Below are 17994 nucleotides of genomic sequence, written 5' to 3' on the forward strand. Positions count from 1 at the left end.
CTGCAAATGCGGCGCTAAAAAAGTATAAATATGGACCTAAATGAGATATCTAACTTAGGAAGTCCTGTTCTACTTTGCACATATCATTAACTGGTACTCATCCCAATGGCATAGACTTCTTTACCAGAGCTCTCCAGACAAAACTGTTTTTAAAAAGGGAAAAGAATATTTTCTGTATGTAATGAATTATCTCTTCATCTGAGACAGATACTATATCTGGATGATTTCGCACACGCCTCAAGTTCCAATTGCTGTTCATAGTCCCAATGCCCAAGCCCTCACATATTTACTCAGATGCTCAATGCCCAACGACACTTTAATTTAAAGGCACATCTTATGTCTTTCACACATTCACTCACATGCTCACTCATTATGGAGAAGAGAGGCTATTTTACCTCCCCAGTTAAATAAACAATACCTCCTAAGATCAGCAGCAGTGCAGTCCCCTCGATTACAGCAACTAAGAACAATTCAACACTTACTACCACTGTTGTACCATACCTGAAGCCCAAGGATTGAAAATGAATACTAAATTCCCGAGTTTGTGGGACGAGATATTACTTCCGGAGACGTGAATGCTGAGGCTGTAGCGCCCAATAATGGCATTGTTCGGACTTGAAATAGCGATTTCTAAGAATTTCAATGATCCTGTGCTTGAACTCCGAACTGCTCCCCAGGAGTTTGGCCTCACACATCTTAAAAGGGGGAACACAGCTTTTGTATTGGTCGATTCTTTCGGTTGTGGCCCTTGGAAGACATAACAAGAAGAAGGTAAAGATAAAGCAATGCAATGCTCATGTTCATAAGATTAAAGCATGACTGTATCACTGTCTCATATTTTTTGCATACATTACATGAATCCACTTTATATTGCATCAGTTTTGCTTTAAGCACATCTGTGAAACAAAGGTGTGAACGAGGTTTCTGGTGAGTTTGCATTATGTGTTACTTATTTAGAAACTTTGGTCTCAATAGACTTAAAGGATGGGCCTGAAAGCAATCAATGTTTCCATTCTAAGGACGGCGTACTACTCTCTGTGCAGAATGGCCATATGGTAGAATTTGCAGAATCTGGTCATATCTATATCAACGAGGCAGGATACTCTTTGTGAAACCCACTGGATGGAATGAGAATTCCTGGATGGAGCCCTACAATGTACAGCCATAGCTATCTCTGCATTTCCTCAAAGACTACTCTTTTTTTTGTATTGCTCTATTATTCTCTTACGATGCCTGCAGTAAAAAAATGAAATGGGAATTATTTAATGTGAATTTAAGGGGAGCATGGCATTGTCCACTGAACCTCTGTCTTCTGCACCCATTGGTGACAGCCTACATGAAAAATATATTAGCTATCCCAAATGGACAGTTTTCACTTTATGACTGAATATTGCCACCTATTGAGTGCTGGTATGCAACAGACCTGCCAACTCACATGGTGCCACAGAGTGACATACAATATCGGCTCCCTTCTCACCTTCACCTGCTGAGGAGCCGATATCACACAGTGGCAGTGAAACAAGCTAAAAAGCAATGTAAATTCGAGATTTTCAGCTTATTTTCGTAGGCTTAGAACTGATAACATCCCTTAAGGGGTGTGTAAACATTCGAAATATGATTCAGTTTATGGTATGCTTATTATAAAAATGCCAAAAACATTAGTTTTTTTTTTGTTTTTTTTTAAAGGGGGGGGGGGGGGGGTGAAAACACCCCAGGACATCGGCAGGAGCCTCAGTGAGTATTTTCTTTTTCTTTGCAGGTGGGGATTTGAAGCAAGGCTGGAGCAAAACTGCTTTCTAGGTACTTCTTGGCAAGAGGCCCTGTCCCCTCCTAGGTCCCGCTCCTCCTCACGCAGTGAATATTTGGTTTGAGTTGGCAGGTCTTATACATTCAATTGTAAATGCAGTACCAAATCATTGACTGGATACCAGCAAACCATTGATAATGGTATTGGGATGCAGAGGGGGAGGGGACATAGCTTTCAGACAAATAGTGATGTGTTGTAAACTGCACAATGTGAGGTGGAAAGGCTTTTCCCTCTCACAGTATGCCTTTGATACATTTTTACCTGCGGTTTTGTGATTGCAACACATGTGTTTTTACAAATTGCAGGCTTTGCAACCTCAAAGCCACTTAGTATATCTGGCCCTCAATGTATTGCGGAAATTATTCCTCCAGATGTACGTACAAGTTGAACACTGCTCATTTTTGATCATTGATAGTGATGCACTCAAATGTCAGAGAGAACTGAAGTGACATCACACAACGCGTAACCCTCCCCATCCTCCCTAAGACACCACAAGGTTGATTACTTACCCCATTGTTGCCTTTTAATACCTCCTAAATAGATCCCTGTTTTAGGTTGCAATCATGCTCCTGGCTTTATGAGCCCAAAGACAAGAGGTATCCAGGGCAGTGCTTGCGTTTCCAAAGGGCAAGCAAAGGGTATTGCGTCCATTTTCTTACGATAATGGCATTACTCCTAGTCCTACTCCCTCGCCTTCCTTATAACCAATGAGGAAGGCGAGGGAGGGATGGGAGGTAATGGCATCTACTCCTAGTTACACCAACTAACAAACAAGTATACAGAGCTCTCTGTTTCCAAGATCCATGTGTGAGTAGCTCACTTAGGCCAGTTTGTTATTTGAATTCTGGGACGTGTATTTCTGAATTCGTAAAGGAATAATGATGACTACGTATGCCGAAATATAAAGGAAGTAATCTGGACTGGCTGAACTATTCACACATAGACGTGGGAGTCTAGGCAGCCCTGCCATGTGTGGAGCATGCGAGTATTAGGAGCATGGTACCTGTCTCCACGGTAAATGCAATGCGCTCCCTTTGAAGTGCCCTGTTGAAGCCGAGGCTAACTCTAAAAGGCTGTCCTCTCCTCAGGATCAACTCCTGGCTGATGTATTTATCAGTATGGTGAGACTTCCTGTTTGCTTGAGCGTGCAGATTGATCATCGTCAGTCTGAGACCTGTGAAATAAATGGAAATGGTGAACTGCTTGCGATGACTGTAAAGACACTGACTAGAGATAGCTGACAATGAGTGTAAGACATGTAACTTTTGCAGGGTTCAAAATAAATATTCATAAACATGGAGACATAAAAAGTAATATCCATGTAAATACAGAAACCTGTGGTAATACAGATGGCCAGAATTCATAACCTAGACTTGGCTAGGACGTGCCAATATCAGTAGAGTAAATCCGTGAGTAAATATTTTTTGAAGCAACTATAAAGAGACATAAAGGTTTATGATTCTGTCAATGGCAATGATATAGAATGTCACCATTGATGGGATCAAAGAAGTCTTTATTGTCATACATGGTATCATGAGTGAGTTTAAAGATGCACATTAGACACAGGTATTGTCACCAAGTGTCTCATAAATTGAGAAAATGTATGTCAGATTATCATTTACAGAAATGTTCTCAACTAAAATCAGTGCTTAATCTATAAACGAATGAGTGCCGTTGACCAAACCTCGCTCAGAAGTGCTCCCTTGCTGGAATGTCATGTCAGCGTGCAGAATACCAAAGCGGTGCAGTCTTCGATTCACCCGAGGCCTCTTTAATGAAATACCAGACACCCTTTTATCTGAATCTTGCAGGTTGCTGCCTTCTTCTTTTGTGACTCTTTTCCCCATATTTTTCTTACCCCATATTCCCTTTTTGTGTGTCGTTTCCTCTCTTGCCATATGTAAATGTCTGATGCAGAAAAATAAGTGCCCCCTCCCCCCCAAAAAAAAAATACCTGCCGGTAGCCCCCACTCAATTTAAGCACTGCATGATATGTCTTAAATATCGTTTGCTAAAATATCATCCCATTTTATGAACAAATCTAATCATTAACTCCAATGAGGTGACCTTTTGGTAAACAATATTAGGATATGACATTTATGTCATAATCTTTGAGAACAAGATTTTGGTCCTGCAACATGGACAATTCCAGTGATTTGTTATCCTTGTATTTTACTAGGAGCACCCTTCAACTTAAGTAGTTCAGTGGAATTTTAACGCACTATCTTGCGACACATTACTTTGTGACCTTCCTTAATAACATGCCAGTAAATTGGTTTCATTATTATTTACTATGGTCGGCTCATTGGTCGCATGTTGAACGTGGAATGGGGCATCAGAAACCGTGGCTATGGCCTGTATTGATGACCATTTCGCTGTAAGCATTGCGTATGGCTTTGGCCACCAGAGTCCAAGAAGTCCACAGGGCTTGGGGCACAAAGAGCGGCTTATGGCTGTGCCTAGCAGGGGTCTCTGGGTACACAGTGTAGCTTTTTTGCTTTACCCATCCTGCAGGGTCCAAACTGAATAAGCTGCAGCCATCAAAAGGTATCCCTGGTGAGCATCAATTTAAAGTTCTTGTGTCCCTCAGGAACAGAGTCCCCAAAGACTGCTGGAAACAAATACAGAAGTGTCAGAACACAAATTGAAAAAATGGAACAGCTGCTCAAATTGAAAGAAACATTTGTTGTTACAGAAATCATCAGAAGAAGACCAGGGCTAAAACCAAGGTCCACCCCCGAGTACATTAAGCCGTTTGCTTCCCTTGGCCAGAGTGCAGTATACAGTGATCTTTACCAACTGAAAATCAACTGCTCCATTAAAATCATTCTGCTGGACTTGCCACTTCAACAGCACCTGCACGTCAATGAGGCAGGGAGAAACGATTATGAGAAATAGGAAATGAAGATCATGATGGTAAAAAGGGGGCATAAAAGAAGAGAAGTGATGAAATACCAAGGAAGTAATGGTAGATATATAGAAAAAGAAGCAAAGTGATGAAAACTGCTGGTTAAGACATATTTTTCACAAACAAGGAGTCCTTTTTTTCACGTAACCCTTCAGGGAATGGGAGTCTACTGGCCTCTCTCCCCCCCCCCCCCCCCATCCCATGTTGCGAAGTCTGCTCACGTGCTTTGTTAGAGGAGTATAGACTAATGAGAAGACATTTTTCTCTAATCCTCGAAGGACCGCTTCTAACAATGCACGTTTAGGAACGTCCTTTTCCAGTTTCTCTTTATCCTTGAATTTTACATGCCAACTCTCCTTCCTGACACGGGAGAACCTGCTAGCAGTAATCTCAGTCTTTATTCAGCATTAAACACACTTTATTCTGCATTTTCCCTTACAAGACCCCTGTTCTTAAATCTCCATGATTTCTATTTGTATCACTTCTCATTGTGCCAATCTTGATAAAAACAAAATCAACAAATATTTGTATAGTGCTCTGTTACGCTAACAAGGTATCCTGGTACTGGCAGGATTCGAAATAAGAATTATGCCTTCAGGAATATTTAATTGTTTGCTGAAAGCCAGCTTGTTGGTGATAAAGTGCTTACAAGCAGGAGTCCCTGTAGTGATTTAAACTGTAGGTAGACATCAGCTGTGGTCTCTTCTCGAGGGTGGGTTAGCGTCATTCACCACCCGCTGCGAGATGCACATGCAAAAATAAAATGGCAATGAAAAGATTTAATTGCCATTTTATTATACCGGCACAGTGCACGCTGTAGCAGCGCCAGCCCTTAGGCCAGAGCCATGCCTGATGTGTCCTCTGTTGCCAAGCACAGGCCTCTAGGGCCTGAAGGAGCGTCCAGCCAGTCCAATGTATCCAATCCCGGAGCTTCTCTCATTCTGTTCACAGCATGAGAGCAGTGTCTGGATTGGTTAGGGAAGCTTTACCTCTATAGGATAACAGAGACCGCAGAAGAGCACCTAGAAGGAAGTGCAGCCCATGGCTAAGTGCAGTTTTTCTCTTTTATTTCAAATACATAATGCATGTAAGTAGTTAATCCAGGTACATGTTTTGGTGGTGGTTATTTTGTAGTTAGTCTTATGTTGTTTTATTTGGGCTTTTGGAGGGAGGGGTGATTTACTTTGGGTTTTTTGAGGGAGGGATTGTTTATGTTTTTTGGGAAGTGGTGCGGCATTTCACTTACCCCACCACTTTCAAATAGTACGAGCCACCCTTGTAGCCATAGCAAGTTTCATCTGTCGAGCAAAGGATTTGGGGGTCAATAACAGTTCATAGAGATACGGTAGTCCTTGCTTAAAGAAGACTTGGTGACACAAACTGGTTTGAAAATGGCCCATTTAGTCTCTAGCATCAAACGTAGAGAACTCAGACCCCTCGAGATAGATGAAAAGAATTGAAAAACCTACAACCATCTGCTCAGCGATTTTTGAATCAACTGTAAACATGGATCAAGTAAGTAGGGTGGCCTATGTGCAGGAACTACAGTCGGTAATAGTAAGTAGCATATTGGATATTACTACTGACTGCATTACAGTCTCTATGAAATCAGCAGGAAGCATCTGAGGAACTTTGCAAAAAACTTGAGGAAGGATGAAAAGAGGCTGCAGAGACCTTATTGCTGAAAACTGAAAGAAAGAGTAGAGTCATAGTTGATATCCAGATAACCAGTGTTGGTAACTATTGGTAACTAGCTTGTATGATGCCAGGCTGATAACCAAGTCATGGGTAGCCTCTAAAAATGAGAACCTTTCTCTATTAAGCTTAAGTATGTTGAGTGGCAGTGTGGCTATTGCCCACCAAATGGCCACCTGATTGCGGAGTTCTTGCCCGGAGCAAGAAATGTTGAAATATCCTGTCATCCTGGAACTTATTGTGCCTTCGTGGGTGAGATCTCCATGTGGTAAAGTATAGGGTAAAGTAAAAAGAGTTTATCAATCAATCAATCGCATTCTTTATTTCGGCATATGCTACATAAGTACAAATACAAACAATCAACATTAAGAATTACATTAAAAGCACAGGCTAAATTCAATAAATAAATATAAACTACAAATCAGTTAAAGTTATTGAAGCAGGCCCATAACAGAGTCAGTAAAAAAAAAAAAATCTGATTTCATACGTTACTGGTGGAGACAGGGCGGACCACCATCAATCGTGAATAAATTTGCTTTGAAAAATTCCATCACATATTTAATAAAATCTGGGAAACTGCAAAGACAAGGGTGCGATGTGTCTTCTTAATAGCTTAAAAGCAGTCTTACAGTCTCTGGCCCCAAGGTTCAAATATAGTGGCAAAAGCCACCTCCTCCTCTGTACATGATATGTGGAACAAAAAACACGAAAATGATCAATGGATTCTAGTACTTGCAAGACGGATGGAAATCAGAACTTTATTGTTGCCATTTAAGTTACTGAATGTAAAGGCAAAGATCCTATCAAAATTTCACATATAGGGGGTCATTCTGACCGTGGCGGTAATTACCGCCATGGTGGAGGTCGGCGGTAGCACCGCCAACAGGCTGGCGGTGCACCGCTGGGCATTCTGACCGCGGCGGTTCAGCCGTGGCCAGAAACGGAAAGTCGGCGGTGTCCCGCCGACTTTCCGCTGCCCTTGAGAATCCTCCATGGCGGCGGAGCGCGCTCCGCCGCCATGGGGATTCTGACACCCCCTACCGCCATCCAGTTCCTGGCGGTTCTCCCGCCGGGAACAGGATGGCGGTAGGGGGTGCCGCGGGGCCCCTGGGGGCCCCTGCAGTGCCCATGCCAATGGCATGGGCACTGCAGGGGCCCCCGTAAGAGGGCCCCAAAAAGAATTTCAGTGTCTGCCTAGCAGACACTGAAATTCGTGACGGGTGCAACTGCACCCGTCGCACCTTCCCACACCGCCGGCTCAATTCTGAGCCGGCGTCCTCGTGGGAAGGGTGTTTCCCGCTGGGCTGGCGGGCGGACTTTCGGCGGTCGCCCGCCAGCCCAGTGGGAAAGCCAGAATGACCGCCGCGGTCTTTTGACCGCGGAGCGGTCTTTCGGCGGGAACCGCGTGGCGGGCGGCGACCGCCGTCCACCTCGGTCAGAATCACCCCCATAATGTCTTTGCCAAAGGTGGCTCAATGTCATCCAAATAGTCTACCAACTCGACATCATATTGGAATTCTAAAAAGGAAACAATAATTGAATAGCACCATTCCTAAGAAATCTTTCGTCCATATGCCGCCAATAATCCCCCTCGAGCTCATATTTTGCAAATACACAACCTTTCTGTGGAGTTGTCCATATCTCCTCATTTCCAATTTCAATAAGGTGGCTTTTGATACATTTGAACCAAGGTGCCTGGTAGCCTCAAAGTTTTCTCAAGATCCATCTGATATATCAATAAATCGGGGGGAAGCCCAAATCCCCCTCCAAAATAGAAGGGGTCTAAAACCAATTTTTACATCTCCTGAGCTATGCCCCAATTCTAGCCTCAGAGGAACGAGCGGGGGGCTAGGTGGAAGGTTAAGCAAGGAGCGAAGGAATCTGTTCTCCCCAAGCTCCAATTCCCCAACATTAACATGGCCCCAAAGTTACCTGCATACTTGCATATTGTACATTTGTAAAATGGGAGAGATTAGGAAGAAGGTAGAACCCCTTACAGCTCTCAGCTGCCCTCTATATTGCTCCAATTTTTATGTTTTTTTAAAATCTCCAACTCCCAACAAAATTTCTCAGTGAGCATAAAACCCAGGTACTCAAACATGTATACTCTCTCCAAGGGAATCCTATTTAACACAGGATGAAAACGAGTTGTCAAGCAAGGATGAGCACCATACTTGGTTTTTGTGACAATAATTTCCAGACCTCTATGCTTGCAGAAAACCCAAAACTGGTTTAACAGGTTTTAAATACCTATTGGTGACTTGGAAACCAGCCGGGTGTTATTGTCAAACAAGAGTGCCGGAACCTTCTTATTAGCCAATGCCGGGCATCATGATTACAGCACTCAAACTGACCCACCAAATCATTAATGTAAAGGAAAAAAATAAGGTCTTAGCAAGGACACAACCCTGCTTGACAGCCAAGTGACTGGGATAGGTGGGACTTAACTCTCCCGAGGACCCACACCTAACCTGTGCATAATTGTTGTTATGTAGCCTACAAATAACATCAAAGAGATATCTAGGTGCCCCAAGGGCCACCAAAACCCTCAACAGTGCCTCTCTTGGCACCAAATCAAAGGTAGATGTTAGGTCCACAAAAATCACATTCTGGGAACCCCTTTCTAGCGTTACGTATTCCTAGTAAAGCAATTGTAAGCAAAGTATTTGACAGTACTACTTCCTGCTCTAAACCCAGCTTTCAAGGGGGTCAGCAACCCCACATCATCCATCCATGAGTGCAAGGATTCTAGAGAAATGTTTCTGAGACAAATCAATTAAACTAATTGGCTGATAATTTGAGGGCAACGATCTCAGACCCTCTTTAAAAATGGGAATGATTTCTGCCCCTGCCCAAGCAAGGGACACAGTAGACCCCCTACTACAGCATTAAAAACCAAGGATAAGTAGTCCTTATCAGCCTTAAATAGATCCCCCGGCACCTTATCTAACTCAGCTGCTTTTCCTGGTGTGATCCAATCAATTACTTCAGTAACCTTACTAACCAGGATAAGCACATTCTCTTCCACCCATAGTATGCAGTCTCTCCCAGGGGTGATAAGCACAGGTCACTCGGGGCCTTTCAGCCCTATAGCCTCATATATAACTGAGAAAAATGGTTGACCCAGGCATCAACAGTGATATTGCAGGGGATCTCAGTAGATGCTTCCCTTCCCCTACTGGACAGAGATCGCCAGAAGGAATGTTGATCTTTATTCCTCTAAGTGGTCAGGAGGGTTTCCCATTTTGCTAGTTAAAAATCTCTCTGTGCCTTGGATATACCTGCTTTGTAAGTGGACCTTGCTTCCTGAATAGATGCCTTATGACCCCCTTTTAGGGCATCTAAAAGTGCTTGTTTCACTTTTCTACATGGATTAGAGTACCATGACACCATCCTCTGTCTCCTTGTCAAAGCCTTGGACTCCACTAAAAATATTTGTTTCAATAAGGACACAAAGTATTGTGTATTGCAGGAAAGGCTCTCAAGAAGCAAAGTCATTGGTAGTGACCTAGGCTACCTCCACATCCGAAAAAGCTGAAATAATAACTTTGTAAATTTGCAGACGTTTACACAATGTAACAGCTACAGCACTCCATTTGAGCCTATGTCCATTGTTATTAGGCACTTGCCTCTTATCAAAAGATTCATTGTTGGCACTACAAAGTCGAACACTTAGGGGGTCATTACAACATTGGCGGTAAAAGCTGCTTACCGCCGTGCAGAAGACCGCCAATACACTGCCGCGGAATTCCGCCACAGCTATTATTACCCACATCTCGCAATCCGCCAAAATTCAGACACCCACACAAGTCCGCCACACCAAAGGTCAGTGATAAACTGGCGAAAACAATTCCTCCACCGTCACGCCAACAGAAACACGCCCATGCTATCACGACACACGAATCCACGCGGCGGCCTTTCAACCGCGGTATTCCATTGGCGGTACACACCGCCGCGCTCAAAATACACACACATCTCCAAAAGACCGCCACATTGGACAATTCCAAATACACACACCTGATACACATACAAACGCAACTCCCACACACCCAATTCAGTATAAAACACACACCCACATCACCCACAAACCCCTACAACCAGAAATTTTGAGGAAGCCGAGAGACCGAGAGCACAGCAATTGAGAACCCCACCACACAGAGGCACACAACACTGTCGCGTGGGCTCTCATTATTCTAAATGAGACTTCTGGATTTCTAGGCGGCAGGATCGATAACGGTGTGGGGGACTGAGTCTGACCCACATGTAAAGAACTCGGTCACCCTAAATCCGGTTTTTGCTCCTGCTAACTAGCAGTGCCTCATTTTTCCCATGAGGAAGGAATGATTTGGCTGCCGAGCGCATGACATCTTTGGAACTTCTCAGGGAAGTCGTGGTCACTCAGATCCAAACCAACTCTCTTATTTCCAATATGATCTCATATACAAATGACAAAGACAGTATAAGTTTTATATAATATTTTAATAAAACAACTGTATTTTAGATATTAAGGCGTGAGCCGCAATAACCAGAACAATACAACACAGTAGGATTGAAATAGTCACCAGGAGAGTAAAACATAAGAACAAAGCTATCATATTGTCTAACAGTTTATACTCTCCCTCTGCTTGTTCTATTTAGAGCACAGCATGTTAAGCTTCTAGCTTGCCTGTCAGAATCACTGTGGAGACATCAGACCTCATACCTGAGCAAAGACCTGTGATCTTGGTTCAGCATCTGCAATGAGGCAATCTCCCTCTTGCGTGTATTGGGACAAGGAAGTGATTTTATAACTAACATGTCATCGTGATCACAAAATGTCCCTACGCAGGAATGCCAAGTCTAAACTCCTACCACGTCTATCGGCAATGTACCAGACTGTATCCTTGACTGAAGCACAGAGTAAATATCAAATCAAATCAAATCAAATCATTAGCATTTATAAAGCGCGCTACTCACCCGTGCGGGTCTCAAGGCGCTAGGGACAAAGGGGGTGGTTATCGCTGCTCGAACAGCCAGGTCTTTAGGAGTCTCCGGAAAGCGGAGTGGTCCTGGGTGGTCCTGAGGCTGGTGGGGAGGGAGTTCCAGGTCTTGGCCGCCAGGAAGGAGAAAGATCTCCCACCCGCCGTGGAGCGTCGGATGCGAGGGACGGCGGCGAGTGCAAGGCCAGAGGAGCGGAGGGGGCGGGTGGGAACGTAGAAGTTGAGCCGTCTGTTGAGGTATTCCGGTCCCTTGTCGTGGAGGGCTTTGTGTGCGTGGGTGAGAAGTCGGAAGGTGATCCTTTTGCTGACTGGGAGCCAATGCAGGTGTCTCAGGTGTGCGGAGATGTGGCTGTTGCGGGGTACGTCGAGGATGAGGCGGGCTGAGGCGTTTTGAATGCGTTGCAGGCGATTTTGGAGATTGGCGGTGGTCCCAGCGTAGAGGGTGTTGCCGTAGTCCAGGCGGCTCGTGACGAGGGCGTGGGTCACGGTTTTTCTGGTGTCGGCGGGGATCCAGCGGAAGATCTTGCGGAGCATGCGGAGGGTGAGGAAGCAGGCGGAGGACACGGCGTTGACTTGCTTGGTCATGGTGAGAAGGGGGTCCAAGATGAAGCCGAGGTTGCGGGCGTGGTCTGCGGGGGTCGGTGCGGTGCCGAGGGCCGTGGGCCACCAGGAGTCGTCCCAGGCGGACGGGGTGTTGCCGAGGATGAGGACTTCAGTTTTTTCAGAGTTCAGCTTTAGGCGGCTGAGCCTCATCCAATCTGCGACGTCCTTCATACCCTCTTGTAGGTTGGTCTTGGCGCTGGCGGGGTCCTTGGTGAGGGAGAGTATAAGTTGGGTGTCGTCGGCTTAGGAGGTGATGATGATGTCGTGCTTGCGTACGATGTTAGCGAGGGGGCTCATGTAGACATTGAAGAGTGTCGGGCTGAGTGATGAGCCTTGAGGTACGCCGCAGATGATCTCAGTGGGTTCTGAGCGAAACGGAGGGAGGTAGACTCTTTGGGATCGGTTTACGAGGAAGGAGGCGATCCAGTCCAGGGCCTGGTCTTGGATCCCGGTGGAGCGGAGGCGGGTGATTAGGGTGCGGTGACAGACGGTGTCAAAGGCAGCCGAGAGGTCGAGAAGAATGAGGGCGACTGTTTCACCGTTGTCCATCAGGGTTCTGATGTCGTCTGTGACTGAGATGAGGGCGGTTTCTGTGCTGTGGTTGGTTCGGAATCCGGTCTGTGAGGGGTCGAGCAGGTTGTTGTCTTCCAGGAAGGTGGTCAGCTGTTTGTTGACGGTCTTCTCTATTACTTTGGCTGGGAAAGGCAGAAGGGAGATGGGGCGGAAGTTTTTCAGGTCGCTCGGGTCAGCCGTAGGTTTCTTTAGTAGGGCGTTGACTTCGGCGTGTTTCCAGCATTCGGGGAAGGTAGCAGAAGAAAAAGAAGAGTTGATGACGGTCTGGAGGTGCGGGGCGATGATGTTGTCGGCTTTGTTAAAGATGAAGTGCGGGCAGGGGTCCGAAGGGGCGCCGGAGTGGATAGAGTTCATGATGGATTTGGTTTCTTCCGTGCTGATGTGGGTCCAGTTGTTGAGGGTGATGGTCGGGGATGTGGGTTCGGTGGTGTTAGGTTGGGGTCTGGTGTCCGAAGCTGTCGTGGAGGTCGCTGATCTTGCGATGGAAGAAAGTGGCGAGGGATTCGCATAGATCCTGTGAGGGCGTGACGGCGTTGGCGCTGGGGTTGGAGAACTCCTTGACGATGCTGAAGAGTTCTCTGCTGTTGTGGCTGTTTTTGTCCAGTCTGTCGGTGAAAAAATTCCTTTTGGCAGTGCGGATCAGGTGGTGGTGTTTGCGGGTAGCGTTCTTGAGGGCGGTCATGTTGTCAGCGGTGCGGTCCTTGCGCCAGGCTTTCTCAAGTGCGCGACAAGTTTTCTTTGATTCTTTGAGGGTGTCAGAGAACCAGAGGGGTTTCTTGGTGTTGTTCTGTCGCTGCGAGCGTTTGAGGGGAGCAAGGTTGTCTGCGCAGTTGGAGATCCAGTTTGTGAGGTTGAGGGCTGCGACGTTGGGGTCGGTGGTGAGGGTGGGTTGGTTGGCGGCGAGTGCGGCGAAGAGTTGCTCTTCAGGGATCTTGTTCCACTGTCGGCGAGGGATGGGTTGAGTGCGGAGGTGGCGGGTCTCGCGTCGGAATGTGGAGTGGACGCAGCTGTGGTCGGTCCAATGAAGGGCGGAGGCGTGGCTGAAGAAGACGTGTTTGCTGGCGGAGAAGATAGGGTCGAGTGTGTGTCCGGCGATGTGGGTGGCAGTGTTCACCAGTTGTTTGAGGCCGAGGTTGGCGAGGTTGTCGAGCAGGGTGGTGGTGTTGGGGTCGTTGTTTTGTTCCAGATGGAAGTTGAGGTCGCCTAGGAGGATGTAGTCCGGTGAGGCGAGGGCGTGCGGGGAGATGAAGTCGGCGATGGTGTCGCTGAAAGGGGAGCGAGGTCCGGGAGGACGGTAGACGAGGGATCCTCTGAGGGTGGTCCTCGGGTCGGTGCGAATCTGTTATGGAGAACTCCAGTGCTGAAGTAGGCAAAACAGTGTGATATGAATAACAAAACAACACTGTAGAACTGGCTATTCGAAAAATAACAGTACGAAGCCTAATAAAAAGCATGTAGAGCAAAGTGCACAGAGGCTCTAAGCTGTCAGCAAATGAATAAAATATATTCACGGCAAAGTGCACAAAGGCCTAAAGCCTGAAGCTAAAGCGCAACGAATACGTAAAACTGACCACACTACACCCTCCCCTTGTCGGTAGCAAGTGGTTCCAATAATATAAAAGGATGCCCCAGATATAAACAATATATAAAATCATATATTTCGACAAGGTGAGAAGACAACAAAGTCATAAATTTAGGAAACATGTGACCATAAAACCAAATTCAATACTGTATTGTGTCAATTTCGTAAAAGGAAAAAAAATCAAATCGTCAAACAGAAGCAACAGAACGCAGGAGTTCCTCCTCTTCGATATATGTTAATACCGGAAGATCCACGCCACAAAGTACCATGGAGCAGGTGTGGTCCAAAGCCCCAAAACCACTCAGGGCGGCACCCCGTGCAGGGCCCATGAAAGAGACAACACCATCTTCCTCCAGGAAGGGAATCTCATAAACCGCCTCACGAAGCAAGTGCATCCGTAGTGCACAAGTCTGGGAATGAGCCCCAATCGGGAACATCAACAGATCAGTATCGAACTTTGGAGAGCGCTGCAGTGAGAGACAGAGAGCCAGTGCATGTTCAAACGAGCACCAAAGGCATCGAAACACGGGTTGCACACAATCCAAAATCGGTCTAAATGACAGAGAACAGTCACACTCCAAATGTCCCAGGAGTGTTGCTCCAAAATGCTGCATCATGCGTTCACGACACAGCTGCGCTGACGGGAGCAGTAATACAGGATCTCGTCGTGACGGGACAGCCATTGTGAAAAAATAGCAACAACAGCAAAACTCCAGCCAATAAAGCCAAAGTAATCGGGAAACCCCCAAAAATGCTTCCGAAAATAGAATGTATAGCCGAAGGTATCAAACCGAATATGGAAGAGAAGGTGTGAGTAAAACCAACACCAACGGCTTTGAAAAAATGTGCAATACCAGCAATGCTGGATGCATTAAATATACGTCCCACAAGTTCACCGAAGTGACTTGGAAAGTTAGTATTCAAAAGGGACTGTATCTCCGCCGATGACCTTGCCACTTGAAGTGCGTAGGTCTCACTAGCAGATGTAAGGGCCACATGCTTTTGAAACAATAAAGCTTTTAGCCGACTCAACTTGTCGAAATCAACCTTGGAAGTAGCAATATGAGGCCAGATGTCTGCTACCTCCCTAATTTGAGTGGGGGGAAACAACACATTCCCGCAGCACGTAACGGCCTTGTTGACAACGACGATGTAAACTATTCCGGCATGCATGCCACAGCAACGTTCGCTGTTAAGAACAACGTAACTGCCGTTAGAAAGCACCTGGAAAGTGTTTTTAATAACTGGGACTGGAACTCCCTTCAGATAACAAGCTAAGTTAGCAATCGAAGCGTTACACGCCCCGTGCAAGGACAGCTGTTTACAAACCATTGAATGGCTGACAGAAGCTTCGCATTCGCTGCCGCTAAGAAAAACCTCCCTCAAACCATTAACACATCTGTACTGAAAGGGAAGCTCCCACACCTCGTGTATGTAACTGTCTCCCAATAGTTCATATCTACCCACGGAATGTGCTTCAAACACGAAGTAAATTGCAAAGTGGAGATAGGCAAATTAATAACCCCATGAATCAACCACTCAGCTGACGGAATCTCAGCTACCGTGAAAGGCAGTTTCTCTAATTTCTCAATATTCAACATAACATATGTCGCTTCCTTTTTAGCCATCAGTTGTTGCTGACGAGTCAAATTAAAAGAGATAAAGATCTCTCTGGCACGAACGTGCTGCCATGGAACGCGACCCGCCTTCAAGGTCTGAAGAGTCCAACCCAGCTGCATGATGGACCGCGTCTGACTCTGCCCATGATATAAAGAAGACATGTCCGATTTAATAATGTCAATGGCAGAGGAAACAATGCTGTCAATCGTGTAAACACGGTCAGAAAGGGTATGCATGCCATTATCAACAACAGACAAAGGCCCTCATTCTGACCTTGGCGGGCGGCGGAGGCCGCCCGCCAAAGTCCCGCCGTCAGGTTACCGTTCCGCGGTCGAAAGACCGCGGCGGTAATTCTGACTTTCCCGCTGGGCTGGCGGGAGGTCGCCTTCAGACCGCCAGCCAGCCCAGCGGGAAAGAGGCTTCCACGATGAAGCCGGCTCGGAATCGAGCCGGCGGAGTGGAAGCTGTGCGACGGGTGCAGTTGCACCCGTCGCGTATTTCACTGTCTGCGCAGCAGACAGTGAAATACATGTAGGGGCCCTCTTACGGGGGCCCCTGCAATGCCCATGCCAGTGGCATGGGCACTGCAGGGGCCCCCAGGGGCCCCGCGACCCCCCCTACCGCCATCCGGATCCCGGCGGTCTGACCGCCGGGATCTGGATGGCGGTAGGGGGGGTCGGAATCCCCGCGGCGGTGCAGCAAGCTGCGCCGCCGCGGAGGATTCAATGGGGCGGCGGTACACTGGCGGGACCCCGCCAGTGGTGCCGGTCCGACCGCGGCTTTACCGCCGCGGTCGGAATCCCCATTGGAGCACCGCCGGCCTGTCGGCGGTGCTCCCGCGGTCCTCCGCCCTGGCGGTCAAAGACCGCCAGGGTCAGAATGACCACCAAAGTCTGCATCAGGTTTTCCTGATCAATCTGCCTCAACTGGGCTGCAGCCTCTTGTTGTGAAAGCTTCCAAATCTCATTATAAACTTCGTATAAGAACCTTTTCTTCCGTGGTACTTTGGGACCCGACAAAAAATCTTGTAAATCAGTATCATTAGACAGTAACGTGAGATGTGACTTAGCTGCATCCAGCGTGGATGACTTCAACCATTGCTGACAAAGCTTCCCCACACTGTATGTAGTTATAATATCAGCATGTTCTGGTGAAACGTAACGAGGGTCTACCCTACTAGTCCCGAACCCCCCTGAAGAGGTGACAAAACGTTGATGACACACATTAGTGTCTACAGGCCATAATAACCACCCGCCTGGATGTAACGATGAAATGTTAAGCGTACCATTCTGGACCCAATGTGTAAATTCACTAAAGGTAGCATTCACCTAATGCTGCCAATCTTTCAATTTAGAAGGGACAGGTATACTAGGCAAAGTCAACTCCCTAATTGTCGCTAAGCCCAAACAGCTAGTCTGTTGTACTGTGTCATTGAGGAAAATCATCTGCACAGGGATAATACATGCTCTAAATAACGTGTCCCTGCCTCGAATTTGACAATTTTTGGAACCCCAAACACTTTTCAAATCAACAGTTTTAAACCAGTATTCATACCCCTCGACCGAAAGTTTAGATACAAACAAATTTGAATACAGTAATTTAGTATCGGTCAATAACATTTGCTTATTGGAATACGGTGCAACTTTAAAATAGTAAGACTTAGCATTTCGTTGATCATGCCCAGAAAAATATGCAAATTTATCATAATACGTTTTCGAACTCCCTTGTGGAGGAGTCGAGCAATGTTCCCATTGCACATAATTAAATATGGACTTAGGGCTACTAGCTTTATGAATAAAGTGGTGTCCATAATAGTTGTAGCAAAACATGTCACTATGATTATCTCTAAATTGGTAAGCATCTTCATCGTCATAGACAGTATAATATTGCAAATCCGTTAGCATAGAATCTACTGTCTTCACATCCCAATCATCAGAAACAATGCCAGGTATAACAATATCATTCATTGATAATTTGAGGACATACGGTATTTGAATCAATTCAGTGGGACCATATATATCAAACATTACTTTATCCCACACAATCCCATCCGGAATTGGTATAGCAGAAATGTTTACTGTGGACAAATCTCTTCGAACCATATGAGACGAAAAATGCGGTTTTAACACAGTCTCCACGTGCTCAATGTCAGATCGATCAGGAAGAGAATGACCATGTATTATCAGAAAAAAAGTAACCACAAATCCCAACCATAATAAAAGAGTCA

The 17994-nt window shown here is 46.2% G+C and overlaps 1 protein-coding gene across 1 annotated transcript in view; it reads right to left on the reverse strand.

The window, feature by feature from the left end:
* LOC138304018 (protein-glutamine gamma-glutamyltransferase E-like) overlaps positions 1–17994 on the reverse strand; it is a 289413-nt gene that overhangs the window by 224220 nt on the left and 47199 nt on the right. Inside the window, exons 2-3 of the mRNA XM_069243665.1 lie at positions 2811–2981; positions 502–747 (exon numbers count right to left, since the gene is read on the reverse strand). Of these exons, the coding sequence (XP_069099766.1) occupies positions 502–747; positions 2811–2981 (417 nt within the window). The remainder of the gene's footprint in view (positions 1–501; positions 748–2810; positions 2982–17994) is intronic.

The sequence above is a fragment of the Pleurodeles waltl genome, chromosome 7 (genome assembly GCF_031143425.1).
Source record: "Pleurodeles waltl isolate 20211129_DDA chromosome 7, aPleWal1.hap1.20221129, whole genome shotgun sequence".
Taxonomy (NCBI): Eukaryota; Metazoa; Chordata; class Amphibia; order Caudata; family Salamandridae; genus Pleurodeles; species Pleurodeles waltl.